The sequence below is a fragment of the Sarcophilus harrisii genome, chromosome 4 (assembly GCF_902635505.1).
Source record: "Sarcophilus harrisii chromosome 4, mSarHar1.11, whole genome shotgun sequence".
Taxonomy (NCBI): domain Eukaryota; kingdom Metazoa; phylum Chordata; class Mammalia; order Dasyuromorphia; family Dasyuridae; genus Sarcophilus; species Sarcophilus harrisii.
Window position 1 is genome coordinate 32,294,560 of NC_045429.1, and position 17,746 is coordinate 32,312,305.

The window sequence follows — 17,746 nt, forward strand, 5'->3', positions numbered from 1 at the left end:
GGGCAGTGGGTAAAAGACAGCAAGACCTGAGATTAAATTTACCCTCAGACAATGATTAGCTTCTGAGAACCTGGGCAAGGCACTTAACTTCTCTGTGCCTCAGTTTCTTCATTTGTAAAAGATAAAATGAAATAAAACACTTTGCAAATCTTAAAGTGCTATCTAAATACTAGCTATTATTGTAGTAGTTCTCCTCATCACCACCTTTATCATTCTGAAAAGGTTTGGAATGGCAGCCCATTAGAAGGAGCATTTCATCAGCTACCAGCATGTGTCAGCCTGCCCAGCAGAGGTCACCTGACAAATTGGTAGGTGTGAAGACAAGCAGCCAGTGGGAGTGGCCCAGGGTCAGGGCTGGACAAGATAAAAATGGCAAGAGAACATAAGGCTAGGGAAGAGCCACAAGTGTGGAACCCAGAAGTGAGGGATTCCCAAGAACAGCAGTAGTCAGTGTGGGGGAGGGCAACCTGAAGGGATGGGCTTCGAAAGGGTTCCTCCTGAGAGGGGGAGGTCTCTTTGTTTTATTTAGGTATAGAAGGGACACAGGCCTCTGGACATGGGAAAATGAAGAGTAAAGGGAGTTGAAAAGCCTCAGTTATATTCATAGGCTAAGGGAAAAAGGACAATGAATTCCAGTAAAAAGCGCACTTTAGAAGCACTGTATGGATCTATCTAGCTACACGTGATCTTTCTAACAAAAAAAAAAAAGTATGCTCTTTGAAGGCAAGAAATGTTATATTTTGTATCCCTAGTGTCAAGCCCAGGATATGGCAAATAGTAGGTACTTAATAAATGCTTGTTAATTAATTAACAGTGTGGAGTAATGCTCTTTCCTTTAAGCCTGTTTGGAATTGTACAATATGATACATTACCCATAATGCTTGACTTATTAGCATAAGGAAGATCTGGGATCAGATCCTATATAGCCCAGCTTTCTAAACTGTGGGTCGCAACCTGCTATGAGGTCTTGTAACTGAATGTGGGGCTGTGAAAGTATTATTTATTACTGGTAAATGTTTGACTTGTAGACCTACTTTATACCCTATATACATGGGGTCACACACAAATGTTTCAGGCATAAAGGGTCATGGGTAGAAATAGTTCCAGAAGCCCTGAGTATATGATGCTAATCATTTACTTCATTTGAGCCTCAGTCTTCTCACTTACAAAACGGGGCTAACAACATCTGTAGGACCTAATTCACAGGGTTATTTTCTGAATCAAAGGAGATGTTTCACATTGCTTTACAAATTTACAAATTAGAAAATGGCTTTACAAATCTCAAGACATTATCGATAAAAATGTCTTCTGTTACTCTTGTTCTTATTAATACTCAACAAATATTTCTGAGTAACAAAGGAATGAATAAATCAATAGTCTGTTAAGTACTTTCCCAAACTATGAGAGAAGGAAAAAAAGAGAAAATGTATAGAATCCTAGATTTGTAGAGCCAGACAACAGAATCATCTTTCTTACAATTATGCAATGATTAAAAATTATCACCATCTTTATAATACCCAAATAAGAAAGTTAGATCTATTAAGATGTAGTTGTGTTTTCTGCATAAAATGTCAAAATAATTACTAATAAAGAACATTACAAATTAGCTTCTTTTAGATCTTAAGGACTTGTTCCTATTAGTGTTAATGAGAATGAGGCATACAACTTAAGAGAACAGATTCTTTAAAGAGACTCAAGCTTAAGCAACAGATAATGATGACTAAACAAAGAAAAACATGGTTTTAGCACAGTAAGGAGCAAAATCAACAGACAGTTCACTCTATGTATTAATACACTGGATAGCTATAAAAACAGCAAGAAATAGTTTCCCTGCTGTCTTAACAGATGTTTCACTAAGCAGCATTTTCACTATTACAGAGTAAGTCATCTGTACTTTATATCTGTTTCGAAAACCACGAATGCCTTCCATGTTAATACCTACTGACAAAGAACTATCTACCTCTTCAATACTGAAACAACCCTTAACTAGCCACAAAAGATTTAAAACAGCTTACATTAAATGCAATTACAGACACTTAGGATATGAAAAGCCCCTAATACAGTGCTCTGAAGAAAACACACATAGTGCTAGATATTCAAGTAATTCTGTGCCTCACCGAAGCTTCCCAGAAGTTAAGAACTTATAAACCTATAGACAAATATCTATTAAATTATTTTTCTCAACAGAGTATGGTAATTATTTGATAGACCAGTCATCTAAACAATCTTCACACTATCAAACAACTTTCTCCTCTTGGTATTGAGGGAGACAATAGGAGGAAAATATTACCTACACCAATGTATGTAATTCATTTCCATTCAATATGTCTTCCCAGCAGACTGCTCTCCTCTATTATCTCCACTTTGGCTTACCTTAACTCGGTGTCTAATGGTTTCTTTGCTATTCCCTCCCAAAGGCTCATGTATCCAAATCCTCAAAATACCCTCAACTTAATCTGTCCCTTCTTGGTAGTTATCATTCATACTCTCTTTCCTTTTGTGATTATACTCCCACAACAGATACCTCTATTTCCTCTCTTCTTACTCTCTTTAACTCTCTCTCATCTGGCTTCCAACCTCATCACTCAAAAGAACGTTCTCCAAAGTTACTAGAGACTTTTCAATGGCCAAACCTAAAGGCCTTTTCTTAAATGTTATCCTTCTAAACCTCTCTGGCCTTTGATTTGTAGATGACCTTTCTTGATGGGTTTTCCTAAATTAGACTCTCCTGGTTCTCCTGCTGTCTTATCCACTACTTCTCAGGCCTGTGAATGCCCTATCAGGCTCTGTCCTAGGCCATTTTCTCTTCTTTTATGCTCTTTCACTTGTGATCTACAGACCCACACTTTCTTTCTTTCTTTTTTTTTCCATAATTATAACTTTTTATTGACAGAACCCATGCCTGGGTAATTTTTTACAACATTATCCCTTGCACTCACTTCTGTTCTGACTTTTCCCTTCCTTCCCTCCACCCCCTCCCCCAGATGGCAAGCAGTCCTATATTTGTCACGTATATATGTCACAGTATTTCCCAGATACAATATATGTGTGCAGAACCAAACAGTTCTCTTGTTGCACAGGAAGAATTGGATTCAGAAGGTAAAAATAACCTGGGAAGAAAAACAAAAATGCAGTTTACACTCATTTCCCAGTGTTCCTTCTTTGGGTGTAGCTGCTTCTATCCATCATTAATCAATTGAAACTGAGTTAGATCTTCTCTTTGTCAAAGAAATCCACTTCCATCAGAATATATCCTCATACAGTATCATTGTTGAAGTATATAATGATCTCCTGGCCCTGCTCATTTCACTCAGCATGAGTTCATGTAAGTCTCTCCAGGCCTTTCTGAAATCCTCTTGCTGGTCATTTCTTACAGAACAGTAATATTCCATAACATTCATATATCACAATTTATTCAGTCATTCTCCAACTGATGGGCATCCATTCATTTTCCAGTTTCTAGCCACTACAAACCGGGCAGTCACAAACATTTTGGCACATACAGATCCCTTTCCCTTCTTTAATTTCTCTTTGTGATATAAGCCCAGTAGTAACACTGCTGGATCAAAGGATGTGCATAGTTTGATAACCATTTGGGCAGAGTTCCAGATTGCTCTCCAGAATGGTTGGATTCGTTCACAACTCCACCAATAATGCATCAGTGTCCCCTCCAACATTTGACATTATCTTTTCCCGTCATTTTAGCCAATCTGACAGGTGTGTAGTGGTATCTCAGAGTTCAGACCCACACTTTCAATTAGCATCGCTACAAAGGCAATTCTCAGATTAAGTTTTCCATTCCTAATTCCTCTGCTGATGTCCAGTCAGCTCCAACTGCCTACTGGACATCTTAAACTGGATGTCTAATAAATATCCCAAATTCAAAATATCTGAAACCAAATTTGTTATTTTTCCCCATAAACCCTCCTTTCTTCCTGACTTTTATCGGGTCAAAGATATTGCCCATCTTCCAAGCCTCCCAAGTTCTGGATCATTTTCAATTCTTCATTCTATTTCATCCCATATCCAATCTACTGTCAAGGTCTGTCAGTTTTACCTTTAAATTACCTGTCTTATACACTTCCTCATCTTTGACACTGCCCTCAAGCCCTCATCAACTCATGTTCGCATCATTGCAATAATCTGCTGACTGGTCTCAGTTACAAATCTTTCCTCACTTCAGTCCACTTTCATTCAAATTTCAAAACAATATTCCTAAAGTACAGATCTAATCTTGTTAACCTCCTACCAATAACCTTCAATGACTCTTTATTACCGCTAGGATCAAGAATAAGATCCTGTTTGGCATTCAAAGCAATTCATAATCTGGCCCCTCAAACCTTTCCAATCTTATACATTACAGTTCCCTTCTTCCCCCATCACCATGTACAGTGTGAACTGTAACAATGGCCTCTTTTCTGTCCCTTACACAAGACCCCATATCTCCCAACTCCACCCATTTTAATTTCCTGGAATGTTACACAGTTTTCTTTATGTAAGTTATAAGCTCCCTGAGGGTAGAGATTGTGTTTTGCCTTTCAACATATCCCCAGGGCTTAGCATAGCATGATATTCCAAGGTATTAAATCAATTTTAGCAAAGACTGGAAGGATATAATAATCTAAAAATCTGTTAAGTGTGTGGAATAGGAAATTCAAAACAATTCTAGAAGGCAGACAAGGATGTCATCTTAGAAGCATATAGATCAAAATGTAAAATGTAAAACTATATCAAACACCTTCAGATTTTTATAGTGTGTTGTATGGGAATACACATGTATTTGGGCCAAAGCTTTATTTAGGGGAACTACCTACTATTTATTGTGAATAGTAAAACAAGTACTCAATGCTGCAAAACTCTACTACTTGAAATACTTTTTTACACTGAACATTCTGTCAAAATGAACTCATAAAAAGTGCTTTGTATACAGCATTATCGGCAATGATTTGCAGTCAAACTGCCAACAATATTCCCATTTGACCTGCAAAAATGATGCTTACCCTTGAAGAGTGATGTGCTCTTGGGAGCTTTCAGCCCAACACCCGCTCAACATTGCTGCAAAATAACGAGACCTGGCACACAAAATTGCCCTAAGAGAGAGGGAAGAGCATAAAGGACAATTATTTCTGCATCTTGTGAAATTATTTTCTTATAAAACTATTTATCTGTACATGGTTTGCAGGGATTTTTAGTGGCCACATTTTCATCTGACTACCTTTGCAGGATAAGGCATAAAATGACAAGCACATATTTCATGCTATTAAACTGATTTTGGCTGCTAAATAACAATAAGAAATTTTTTTAGAAAATCTCAAAGTCCCTCTGACAATAACATTTAATAGATAGGAATTAAGAAATAGGAAAACAATAGAATCAATTAATCAATAAAATAATGTTTCAGGCTTTATATGAAATGTTGGTGATACAAAGACAAAAAACTAAATTGTCCCTATCTTCAAGGAACTCATATTCTATGGAGAAGACAAGATACATGCAGATATAAAAATAGTAAAATGAAACATTAAGATGTGTACAAAATTAAATGGGGATATTACAACTAAGTTCAATGACCTAGGAAACTCTAGGATAAGGAAATTGTTTCAATGTCTGACATTGAGCTTTTTCTCTATAACCCAACCCAACCCAACCCAACCATGATGAGGTTTAGATTTGGGGAACCCAAATGAAATTAGGGTTTCTGGTGGTCAGGGAGTTAAATGAGGTCTAGTGGTAGGTTGGGGGTTCAGGGTAGGTTTTGGCACAAGGGTAGGGAGTTTTGGGGACTCCCTTCTAGAGATGCAGAAGTTCCCTGTAAAGGAATTTACAGACCTGAAAAACCTAGATTGATAAAAGAGGTTTATTATGGGGATTGGAAGCATAAAGTCTGGTTAGGGAAATAGGCAAGGATAAAGAGAGGATGGCACTGGAAAAGAATATTATTCCAGCGGGCAGATTTATGGAAAATGGAGTTTTGCACTGAGAATGCAGTTCTCTGTGGGCAGAAGATCCCGGCAGTAAAGGGCACTGCCAAGGTCCATCTGCAAAAACCCTAGTTGATGGAAGCTCATTATATTGCCTGACTTGGTAGGGATTTCCCAAGCAGATCATCAGAATGGGGGCTGGGAGAGCCCAAGTTGGCTCAGATCTGATGGGGGCTGGGACAAGCCCAGATCTCCTATTGGAATTCAAAGGGATGCTTTTGACCAGGATTTGTGAATCAAAGGCCCTGGCTTCCTGAACTGATAATGCATCAGCCAAGAGGGGCTGGGAGTAATCTGAAAGGAATTAGAAATCAATAGGAAATACAGTTTCTTAAAGGTACTACAACCCGCTTCAACCAGAGCACTTCCAAGTTTGTGTGACTTGCCCAGTGTCATACAAGGGATCCACAAGACAGTATGGTGGAGGAAAAAGGCAGGAGCACAGCACAGAAAGCAGTTCCAGAAGCAACGTGACTAGCTAAGGCCCTTCCTTAAAATGGAGGCTGCAGGAATGGCTAACCAATCGGAGGAAAGTAATCTTACAAGATGGAGGAGGCTTCTGGGATATGGTGAGCACAGAAAAGCCTGGAGAAGAAAGGAATCAATCAACAAAAGGTGATTTTTCTCTCTCAACTTCTAGAGGCAACACGCTGTGTAGTGAAGAGCCCTGAACTGCTGCAATGATCTCCTAACCTCAAGTCTCTCCCTCCTTAGACCATATTCTACAGAGCTGACAAAGTGATTTTCCTCAAGTGCAGGTTTGAACATGACTGTCTAATTCAATAGACTCCAGAAGCTTCCTATTGGTTATAGAAAAACAAAACAAAACAAATAATCCCCTTTCTGCATTCTATGGTGAAGTCAAACTGACCTTCTCTGTGCTTTTCCTTTGAGAACAAAGTACTTCTTCCATTTTTTGCAACATCTGTCCTCTATGCCTGGAATGGCATTTCATCTCAAAGAACTCTTTAATTCCTTCAAGATTCAGCTCAAGCATCAACTTCTATACTAAATTTTTCCTGAACCCTCCAACTGCCTATCAAATTGACATATATATTTACATGCTCTCATTTTCCCCAATTTTTCTTCTATTATTTATTTCATTTAAATTGTTTTTTTTCCTTTTAAAAATATCTTTCTTTAGATTTTTCTAGAAATTCTTGTGTTAAATTTGCATTTTTCTTTAAGACTTTGTTTGAAGGGGCAGCTGGTGATATTACAATGGATAGAGTCCTGGAATCAGGAGGACCTGAGTTCAAACCCAGCCTCAAATATTTAACTAGCTATGTCATGCAAACAAGTCACTTAAACCCAACTGTCTCAAAAAACAACCCCCTCCCCCCAAAAAAAATACAACTTTGCTTATAGATATTTTGAAGTCATTTTCTTCTTCTAAATTTGTGTCTTGATCTTCCTTGTCACCTGAATAGCTTTTTATGATCACATTACTTTTTGGTAGTGCTATTCATTTTCCCAGCTTATTTCTTAACTTTGATCAGTTTATTAGAATTGGTTTCTGCTTATCTATCTCTGGAGAAGGGGAGTGGAGATGGAAGAAATGTCTGGCTTTTATGTCTTTTTGTTGCTTTCCCAGTTAGGTCTTAGGGCCTGTAAGCTTTTGGTATTTCCAAGGGGATGTGATGTGATCAGGAGAAAAATATTAGTCACTGCCCTTTCTGGCCTGTGCTCTGGTCCTTATCTAGAAAGGGTTCCTGCTCCCTTACAACCACAATTGCTTCTTTCCTCATTGGAATGAGTAATGGGCAACAAAGCTACCAAAGAGCTCCTGATCCTACACCCAGTGTCCCCTGGAATCTGTTTCTGATCAGGTGGTCAGTGCCTTTACTATCCCTATACACTGGACAATACTGGTGCTAACACCTAACTGAAGGCCCCAGTCAGGGTCACTCTTATCAGGCAGTGTTCTTGAAAGACTTCACTCCAGTGTCTGCAGTCCTCTCTGTCTTCCTAATCTTCCTGGGACTGGAAAAATTTCTTACTGTGACTTGTCAGAATTCAATCTGATGCACTTTTTAAAGTTGTTTAAATAGGGGGGTTGGGAAAGCTCAGCAAAATTGGTGACTTCTTTCTTCAATCTTTATTTCACACATTGCCCTTTTCTTAACTTTCCTATTACTATTGAGGGTACCACCATCTAAACTTGAAAACTAGGAATCATTTAACATTAGGAAAAAGCAACATAATAAAATAATAAAAACTAAAATATCCAAAACTACAAGATTATTTTAATAGGTGCAGGAAAAAAACCTTGAATAAAGTTCAACACTCTTATGCAGAAAAAAAAATTTCACACAAAGTACAGAAATAATCTTTTAAAATATCATAAAAAGTATCTATCTAAACCAAACATGCGCATCACATACATCTGAAAAATATACTAGAATCTTCCCCAGTAAGCAGGGAAGAGAAATTAGGATGCCTAATCTCCACCTATTGTTTGATATAGTTCTGAAAATTCTACCAAAAACAGTAAAAGAAAGAAATTAAAAGAATAAAGAAGTGATAAAACCATCTCTGTCTGCTGCTATAACAGACAGCTTACTTGAAAAATTCTAGGTAATCAGCAAAGATATTGAGACAATAATTTCAGCAAATTTGTAAGCCACAAAGTAAGTTCTCAACAGCATCTCTATATAATAATAAACCACAGAAGAAATAATTAAAAGGGAACTCCATTTTCAAATAACTGCAAAGTTCATGAAATATCTGGGGATCAACCTCCCAAATCACACAAAAAACTTGTATAGATTCAATTATAAAATGACCCTTAAAGAAATAAATAATTTTAAATAGATGGTCCTTTTAGCTATTCTGTACCAATATTATAAAATTATTATAAAAATGATGATTCCGTACAAGTTACTTTACATTTTTAATGTTATACCAATCAAATTACCAACAAGAAACTTTGCAGAGCTTTATAAAATAATAACAAAACTCTTTCGGAAAAATGACAAATTTAGACTATCAAAGAAAATTATGAAAAGAAGAGTAAAAACAACTTGCAGATTGCAAAGCACATGATAAAGCAGAAATCTTCAAAACCATCTAATATTATTTAAAGAGATATATCAATGAAACAGACTAGACAAGGGAGATTCAAAACCAACAGAACTCACCACCCAATCTATGGTAAAGTAGAAAACAAATTATTTAGGAAAAAATCTCTTTGATAATTTTTTTTTAAACCGCTGAGAAAATTGGAAAGCATATTGGCAGAAATCAGGTTTAGAGTAACACCTTACATCATATTCTACAATACATTCTAAATGGATACACAATATTAATATTAAAGATCATGCTATTAAAAATTAGAAGACAAACAATTCATATAACTCATAGCTATAGGTAGGATATATATTCTTAACCAAACAAGAGATAGAGGTAATTTTATTGTTGTTTTCAATCATGTCCAACTCTCTGTGACTCCAGAGTTTGGGTTTTCTTGGCAAAGATATTACAGGAATTTGCCATTTCCTTCTCCAACTCATTTTACAGATGAGGAACTAAGGCCAACAGGATGAAGTGACTTTCCCAGGATCACACAGCTAGAAGTGTCTGAGGTCAGATTTGAACTCAGGGAGAGGAATCTTCCTGACTTCAGACTTAGTACACTATTCACTGTACGACCTAGTTGTCCATAGAAGCAATTACAAAAGATAAAAGAGATAACTTTGATTACTCAAAATTGAAAATCTTCTGCATTAGACAACAGTAATACATTTAGGATACGCAAGGAAGTGAAGGTAGGAAATGTTACACGTATTAGGGAACTTTTTCAATATGTTGATCAATTGTTGCTATTTTCCCCCCTCTCTAAATAGCACACTTTGTCAAAAGGGATGGCTCTCTTGGAGAGGATAGAGGAGGAATACTTGGGATAATTATGCTTATTTAAAAAAAACAGAAAATAACAGTAAAAACGTTTTTGGAAGAAAGGAAGGAAAGAGAAAAGAAAGAGGAGAAGGAAGGAAGGAACAAAGGAAGGAGAAGGAGAGAAGTAAGGAAGGAGGGAGGAAGGGAAGGAAGGGAAAAGAGAAAGGAAAGAAGGAAGAAGGAAGAAAAGAAGGGAGGGAGGGAAGGAAGAAGGAATGAAGGAGAAAGGAAGGAAAGGAAGGAGGGGGAAGGATGGTAGGAGGGAGGGAAGGAAGGAGGGAGAGAGAGAAGAAAGGAAAGAAGAGAAGGAAGGAACAAGGGAAGAAGGGGAAGGAAGGAAGGAAGGAGGGAGGGAGGGAGGGAAGGAAAGAAGGGAGGAAAAGAAAGAAGAGAGGGATAGAAAGAAAGAAGGGAGGGAGGGAAGGAAGGAAAGAAAGGAGGAAGGGAGGGATAGAAAGGAAGAAGAGAGGGAAGGAAATAAAAGGGAAGAAAGGAGGGAAGGCAGGAAGAAGGGAATAAAGGAAGGGAAGAAGGAAAGAGGAAGAAAAGAAAAAAGGAAGGAAGGCAGACAGAAAGGAGGCTAGATGGAGGATCCTCAGTTTTAATCCCTCATTCTCTCACTCCCCAGATTCAACCAGCTGTCAAGTCCTGTCTCTCTCTTCACAACCACCCTTTTCAGCCTTTTAATATCCTTCTTAACCTTTCCCTCCCCTGAACATCCCAATATTCCCCGAACTTGTTCCACAACTTCTATACTCTGCAATTCAATGTCACAATGCTGTTTCTCATCCAAGACACTCAATCTCCTGACTCTACATTCTCAGTGGCTTTTTGTGTGTGAAATTCCAACACTCATCTCTTTCTTCTGACCTCTTTCAGTCCCATCTAAAATTCTACCTTCCTTAATTCATTCCTAGTTCCCTTTCATAAGAAGTACCTTCCTTCCAGTGATTCTAATTAATTCTGCTCTAGAATGAACAGTTCTTCTCAACATTTTTGATCTAAGGACCCCTTATATCTTAAAAGTTATTGAAGACTCCAAATAGATTTTCTTTATATGAATAATAGCTTTTGGTATTTATCATGTTAGAAGTTAAAATATCTTAATTTTATCATTTTGGCCTTTCAGATTCTCTGAATGGGGGAGGGGATCTCCAGACCACACAACTAGAATTGTTATTCAAGAAGATTCCAGAGTAGGACAGAGTACAATGGAACTAAATAAATATTGCTGAAAAGTCAGACTGCTCATTCATAGTGACCTTAAAACTTCGAGATCTTTTCTAGAACAAATTTTGTATATGTATGCTTCCCTATATGTGGAACTTTGGTACCAAGAATATTGAAGAAGAAAATTCCCATTTTCATTAAACTGTTAATTAACAAGTCTTTGAAAACACTTTTCATAAGTGTGATAGATGGGCCCCAGGATGGAGTAACAAAAGTTTGTTTTCCACAGAGAGCTGGAATTCTGAGAATTATGATAATAATTAACAAAGCTACTTAACTCACAGATCCAACCAATCAGAAATAGGTCCCTGTATCCTTTTCAACCAATCTTACACCCACAAACCCAGATATAGCTCAAACTAATCAGGCAAAGACAAATAGGAAATGAGCATGCTTAATTGACCAACTGAATATTAACCAACACACCCAATAGGAGGAGTTTCCCACCATCTTTGAAAATGGGACGCATAGCAAGGGAAGGGTAACATATCTATGAAGGTAAGAAGGTGGAGGAAAAAATATTGTTAGCAGAATACTGACCAATCAGGAATGACTGGGAGGAGACTGAATGCATATGGGAAGGATTTGGTTAATACAAGTATGCTCTTTAGGGGCAGGCAGGTGGCAGTGTTTAGAGCACCAGCCCTGAAGTCAGGAGAACCTGAATTCAAATCTAGTCTCAGACACTTACACTTCTTAGTTGTGTAACCCTAGGCAAGTCACTTAACCCCTATTTCCTTGGGGAGGGAGATATAAATATGTAAATAAAGATTATATACATATACATATAGAGAGAGAGGCAGGTGGGGGGGCGAAGGGGGAAGAAAGGCATGTTCTCACTTCTGTACTATCTGCATCTTTCACCATAAGGACCCTTCCATTTCCTAAAGGAACATAATAAACAGTCCTTTATTCACTCCAGAGAGTTTGTTGTTTGGGGGGAGGGGGAGCGGTCTTGGTCTCCCTATTCATAAAATTTTGAATTGATCTCATTTCTTTTCCCAACATATCCTCTACTATTCTTATTTTTTAAATCACATCTTTTTTTTTTTTTTAATTTAATAGCCTTTTATTTACAGGATATATGCATGGGTAACTTTACAGCATTAACAATTGCCAAACCTCTTGTTCCAATTTTTCACCTCTTACCCCCCACCCCCTGGCAGGATGACCAGTAGATGTTAAATATATTAAAATATAAATTAGATACACAATAAGTATACATGACCAAAACGTTATTTTGCTGTACAAAAAGAATCAGACTCTGAAATATTGTACAATTAGCTTGTGAAGGAAATCAAAAATGCAGGTGTGCATAAATATAGGGATTGGGAATTCAATGTAATGGTTTTTAGTCATCTCCCAGAGTTCTTTTTCTGGGCATAGCTAGTTCAGTTCATTACTGCTCCATTAGAAATGATTTGGTTGATCTCGTTGCTGAGGATGGCCTGGTCCATCAGAACTGGTCATCATATAGTATTGTTGTTGAAGTATATAATGATCTCCTGGTCCTGCTCATTTCACTCAGCATCAGTTCGTGTAAGTCTCTCCAGGCCTTTCTGAAATTATCCTGTTGGTCATTTCTTACAGAACAGTAATATTCCATAATATTCATATACCACAATTTATTCAGCCATTCTCCAACTGATGGACATCCATTCAGTTTCCAGTTTTTAGCCACTACAAAAAGGGCTGCCACAAACATTCGTGCACATACAGGTCCCTTTCCCTTCTTTATAATCTCTTTGGGATATAATCCCAGTAGTAACATTGCTGGATCAAAGGGTATGCACAGTTTGATAACTTTTTGAGCATAGTTCCAAACTATTCTCCAAAATGGTTGGATTCGTTCACAACTCCACCAACAATGCATCAATGTCCCAGTTTTCCCGCATCCCCTCCAACAATCATCATTATTTTTTCCTGTCATCTTAGCCAATCTGACAGGTGAATCACATCTTTTTTTTAAAATCATTTTCTTACCTGGTAAGATTTCTTGTTGATACTGTATTTCAGTTTCATTTTTCTTTAGAAAATTTTAAGTTGTTGTTTCCTTCTGTGTTTTGTCTTAAGCTTCCCCATCACCACAGTAGCTTTTTATTATTAGATTCATTTTTGTGTTGCCTTCCAGCCAAGTTCTTAAACATTTGTGTTAGATTTAGGCTCTGCTCACCTGGAGGAATTGGATAGATGTCTGGCTTATCTTCTGCTGCTTTCACAACTCATTGTGAGAAGTCTGTAAGTTTTCAGTGCTTCCAAAGTAGTGGATCCAGGAAAAATGTTTTCCTGACCTGGTCTGAAAATTCCTGATTTGGTTTGGGTCTGACGGCTTGTGTGTGATTGAGTTTCCATAGTGTGGATTCCATCACAACTAGCTGGGAAGTTCTCAGATTCATGGCAAGTTAACTGCTGAGGCCTCTGCCACTGGCCTCTTGCCTTGCTTTATTTCACTGTAAGATTCTGTGTAGAACTAAAGGTTACACTCTGTTCTTGAACTCAGAGCCACAATTACGGTTCTGGAATTTGTTCTGTGCTTCTTACCCAGGGAGGGTCCCCGTTCCCTTTCAGTCAGGATCATTCCTCTCCCTTCTCAACTGTGACCCAGAATTGGACAGTGGATGGCAATGCTCCCAGGTGATTTCCATGGCCATGCCAGAGTTAGGATGAGGGCCCAGGGGTCTCTTTCTGCCCTGGTGTTGAATCCCCTTACTCTCTGTTGGCATAGGCTTCTCCCTGGCATTGCTGTCTCTGCTACTCTGCTCCTGGCCAGCACCATGTCCACAGATCTGCCCTGGCCTGGACTGTTTCTTGACTTTTCTAATCAGATTTCAGACTGGCTTTCTTTATCAATTATTGTAGGGGAGAATGTGAAGGAGCTAAGACAAAATCACTAGATTGCATTTTGTCACCTTGACTTGACCATCCTGTAGTACTTCTGAAGCTAATTTTTTGCACGTAGGTTTAAGATTTTCCATTCATTTCTATTGAGTTTCTTTTTATTTTGATTCAGCCTAATGCAACCTTTTTGGATCCCAAATATTCTCCAATGTTTTAGTCACTTCTCCCAAATTTGTGCCATCTGTAAATCTGATGAACATACTACCAATGTCATTATTTAAGTCACTGATACAAATGTTAAACAATATAAGGACAAGCACAGCACCCTGGAGACCTTCTGCTACTTTCGCCTTGCACCATTAACAGCTGTTCTTTCAGTCCAATTATCTAACAAAATCTGAATCTAAGTATATTGCTGTCTAATCCACATCTCTCCTTCACACAAGAATCACAAACAAGAGCTACTTTCTCAAAAGTTGTGATAAAATCTAGGCCAACTATATCCACAACAATCCCATCATCTAAAAGCTGAGTAATTAATCCTATTTAAAAAAAAAAAAAAGGTTTTGGTTTTGGAGGAAGCCATGCCAGCACTTTGTAATTATCACTTCTTTTTACAATGCTCTTCAACCCTCTCTTTTCTAGGGTTTTCCTAGTAATTTCAGTTTATGTTCAGTGAATGACCCATAATTTTCAGACTCTTGACTACTTGCTTTCTTATGTTCTCTAAATCAAGATATCTCTCCTTTTCCAATCTTGTGAGAACTTCTCCTGATTATCATGATCTTTCAAATATCTTGACAATGAATCAACAATCACATCGATGACCTGATGGTTAATGGATGCTCAGCATTCTCTTTACTAGATCCCTAGGCATCAATTTCCTGTTGGATATGTTATTGTCATTTCTAGAACAAAGGTCTTTCTCACCACCCAAGAAAACAGAAGCAAAGATTGAGCTATGCTGCCTTCTCCCTGCTACCAAGCCAATCCCTCTGTTTATCTTTTTCTTTGACTGCATATCCTTAGCTTCCTTCATAAGGCACTTCACATAGTCAGGGCCGGATCTGCTTCTACTCAGCCTAACTGTGAAATTCTAAGGAGCTGAGAAACAACCAAGTGTCTTGGCTACAAGTTCTTCCTGCAATAACCACAAAGGCTAACAAATAAAGGGCTATCAATTTCATTTTAAAATAATTACAAACATTATGTACAAATATTAATTACAACAAACTAATTCCTAAAGAGAGTCTTACACCTAAATTCAAAAAAGTCAAATTACATATTTAGAAGAATTACCCATGTTTTAATCTAGACTGGATTGCTAACTGTCTTGAAGAAAGAGGTGGGGAGAAGAAAGGCAGAAAAATTTAGAACACAAAATTTTGCAAAGGTGAATGCTGAAAACTATCTGTGCAGATATTTGGAAAAATAAAATATTATTAAAAAAAGAAGAAAATGTAAATTACAAGTCCTCATGCCTTTCAAGTATCTATACTTGTCTTCTAATATAATCGTACACTTCATGAAACAATTAAAGAAACCATGGTATTGATGAAGGTGAATAAAGGACCCCAGATCCTTGATAACTAGGTAGATCATAAAGAATGGCAGCTCCATGCCACTCCTTGGGACAAGCAAGGAGCAGTGGTACAATTATTTAAGTGCACTTTTCCTTCTTAGTAGGCCTTTTATTCCCTTCCTCTACTGACAAAATCATCTCAATTCCATAGTTTACAGTATTAAACCAGAAGGCTGAGTTATGATGTCAACCCGGGAGGTTATTTGTCCTCCTATAAAAGAACCTAGTTGTACCTCACTTCCTTACAAACTCCTCTTAGAACCCTAAATCCTTTTAGGTTAGCCCTCCAGTCAGAGGTGTGATCCTCTAGCTATACTCCATTTTTTGAGAATTTAGCTTGCCTTCCAGCACTGTGGATCCTTCAGAAATCGCCTGCAGTTCTTTAGGACTTAGTCTGCCTACTGGTGTCTTTTCCCTGGTCAATTGTGAGTTTTTCTAGGGAACTTAGTACACCAGACCAGTCAATGGCCTAATAATATAACCTTTGTCTCTTGATTTGGAGAAGGTTTATGCCTACAAATTCTTTTTGAGATGCCTCATGGTACTAGCCCAAGATTCCAGTATACTTTTGGGGTCCAAACCCCCCACTCCCCAATATCTGATGGGTTGTATGGGGAATCCTGAAGCCCCAATATATTTAGGGGGTTCAATACTTCTGCAACCCCTTACTCCATTTGGACTTCTTCCCCTTTGAAAATGTTATTTATAGGATTCTGTATAGGACTCCATAAACAAATAAGGAATTCAATCAACTCTTAAATAGCTACAATATTAGAGAACAGATTTATAACTTTAACATCAAATAATCTAAAAGATTATTTGGTTTTGAAATATTTATTTTGTAATATCTTTGTAATTATTCTTACTAGGTACCTAATAAAACTAGTTCCTATTTTCTTAATATTTATACATACAGGATATAAATGGAGAAGCACAGTCTTCACGTGTAAATAAGCTAGTTTAAGAATAGGAATTTGCATGGACAATTCATAAACAAAATAGCTGACCCCATGAAGTGGAAAATTTAAAGCCAGGTCTTGAAATTTATCTTTATCAGAAGGTCTCTGGATAACACATATTTTCCCATAAAGATTCAGTAAGAACCCCAATCTGAGTTGAACTTAGCATATATGAAAACTCCATTATGGTTTCATACTCTAATCTGCCAACTGATAGACAACCAGATGAGAAAGGCCAAACTCAAAGAATGTATATAGAATATAAATGGGAAGAGGATCCTGTTCTTCTTCCCTAACAGCAATGGCCTCAGGGCTCAGAAGCTGTTACACTGGAAATGTCTTAACTTATCAGTAGGCAGAATATTAATATAGATGCTTAGAACATGAATATTTGTGTCTTAACAAACTAAAACGACCTAAGGCTTTGGGTCTCAGGTATATATCTCTGCTTCCTTCCTTAACCCCACATCTTTTCAATTTGCACTTATCCAGCAGGTGAAAAAATTCATCAACAACCAATGATTTGATAAGGGAGTTCCCTCCCTTTTCCAAAGTCCTCATTTCAAAGCTCAGCCTCTGAAGAACAGGCCTGATAACAGATAGGATTAACATTCTCCTCCATCTAGGTACTAATACCCAACCCAACTTAATCTAGGGCAAAACTCCCACGTACACACTCTTCTGCTTGGGTTTGGGAGAATATAGATTCTTCCTCTAGCTTTCCCAAAGGTTAGGAGTGATTTAGACATAAATAAAATAATCAGTTACAACCTCTTGTCCTTCATCAGAATAGGCTCACCACTCACTGTAACATTCATTCTTCTCATTAATTATTCACCAATCAGAGTTGGCTGCCACCCTCAAGAACACCCACTCTTCCAAGGACATACATATTGTGAGCCCACTACCATCAGCCCATCAGCCTTTGGTCCCAGAGAGACAGCCAAATAATCAATCCTTTTATTTTAATAAAAGACTGCATTATTAATAAAATGATTACCCAGAAACTACATCCCTCAAGCTTTTTAAATGCCACACAGGTAAACAGGAAAAATCTGGCACAGTGTTGTCTGGCCTAGGGGGTATGTACATAGTGGCAAGAAGCATGGTGAAGAGAGCAACAAGAAACACGCTGGCCACAGAAGGTGCTCTCCGATCCATCATTCTGGACCCTGACAGGGGCTCAGAACTAAGAAGGCCCTTGTGGCACTCCAGGCAACTGAGAAGAAGGTGGAGTGAGGGGGAGCAAGCTTTACTTT

General features: G+C 37.8%; 1 protein-coding gene across 1 annotated transcript in view; it reads right to left on the reverse strand.

The window, feature by feature from the left end:
* The window catches only part of BTBD8 (BTB domain containing 8), a 112,172-nt gene that overhangs the window by 55,663 nt on the left and 38,763 nt on the right, over nucleotides 1–17,746 (reverse strand). Inside the window, 1 exon segment of the mRNA XM_023501621.2 lies at nucleotides 5,001–5,090. Within this exon segment, the coding sequence (XP_023357389.2) occupies nucleotides 5,001–5,090 (90 nt within the window).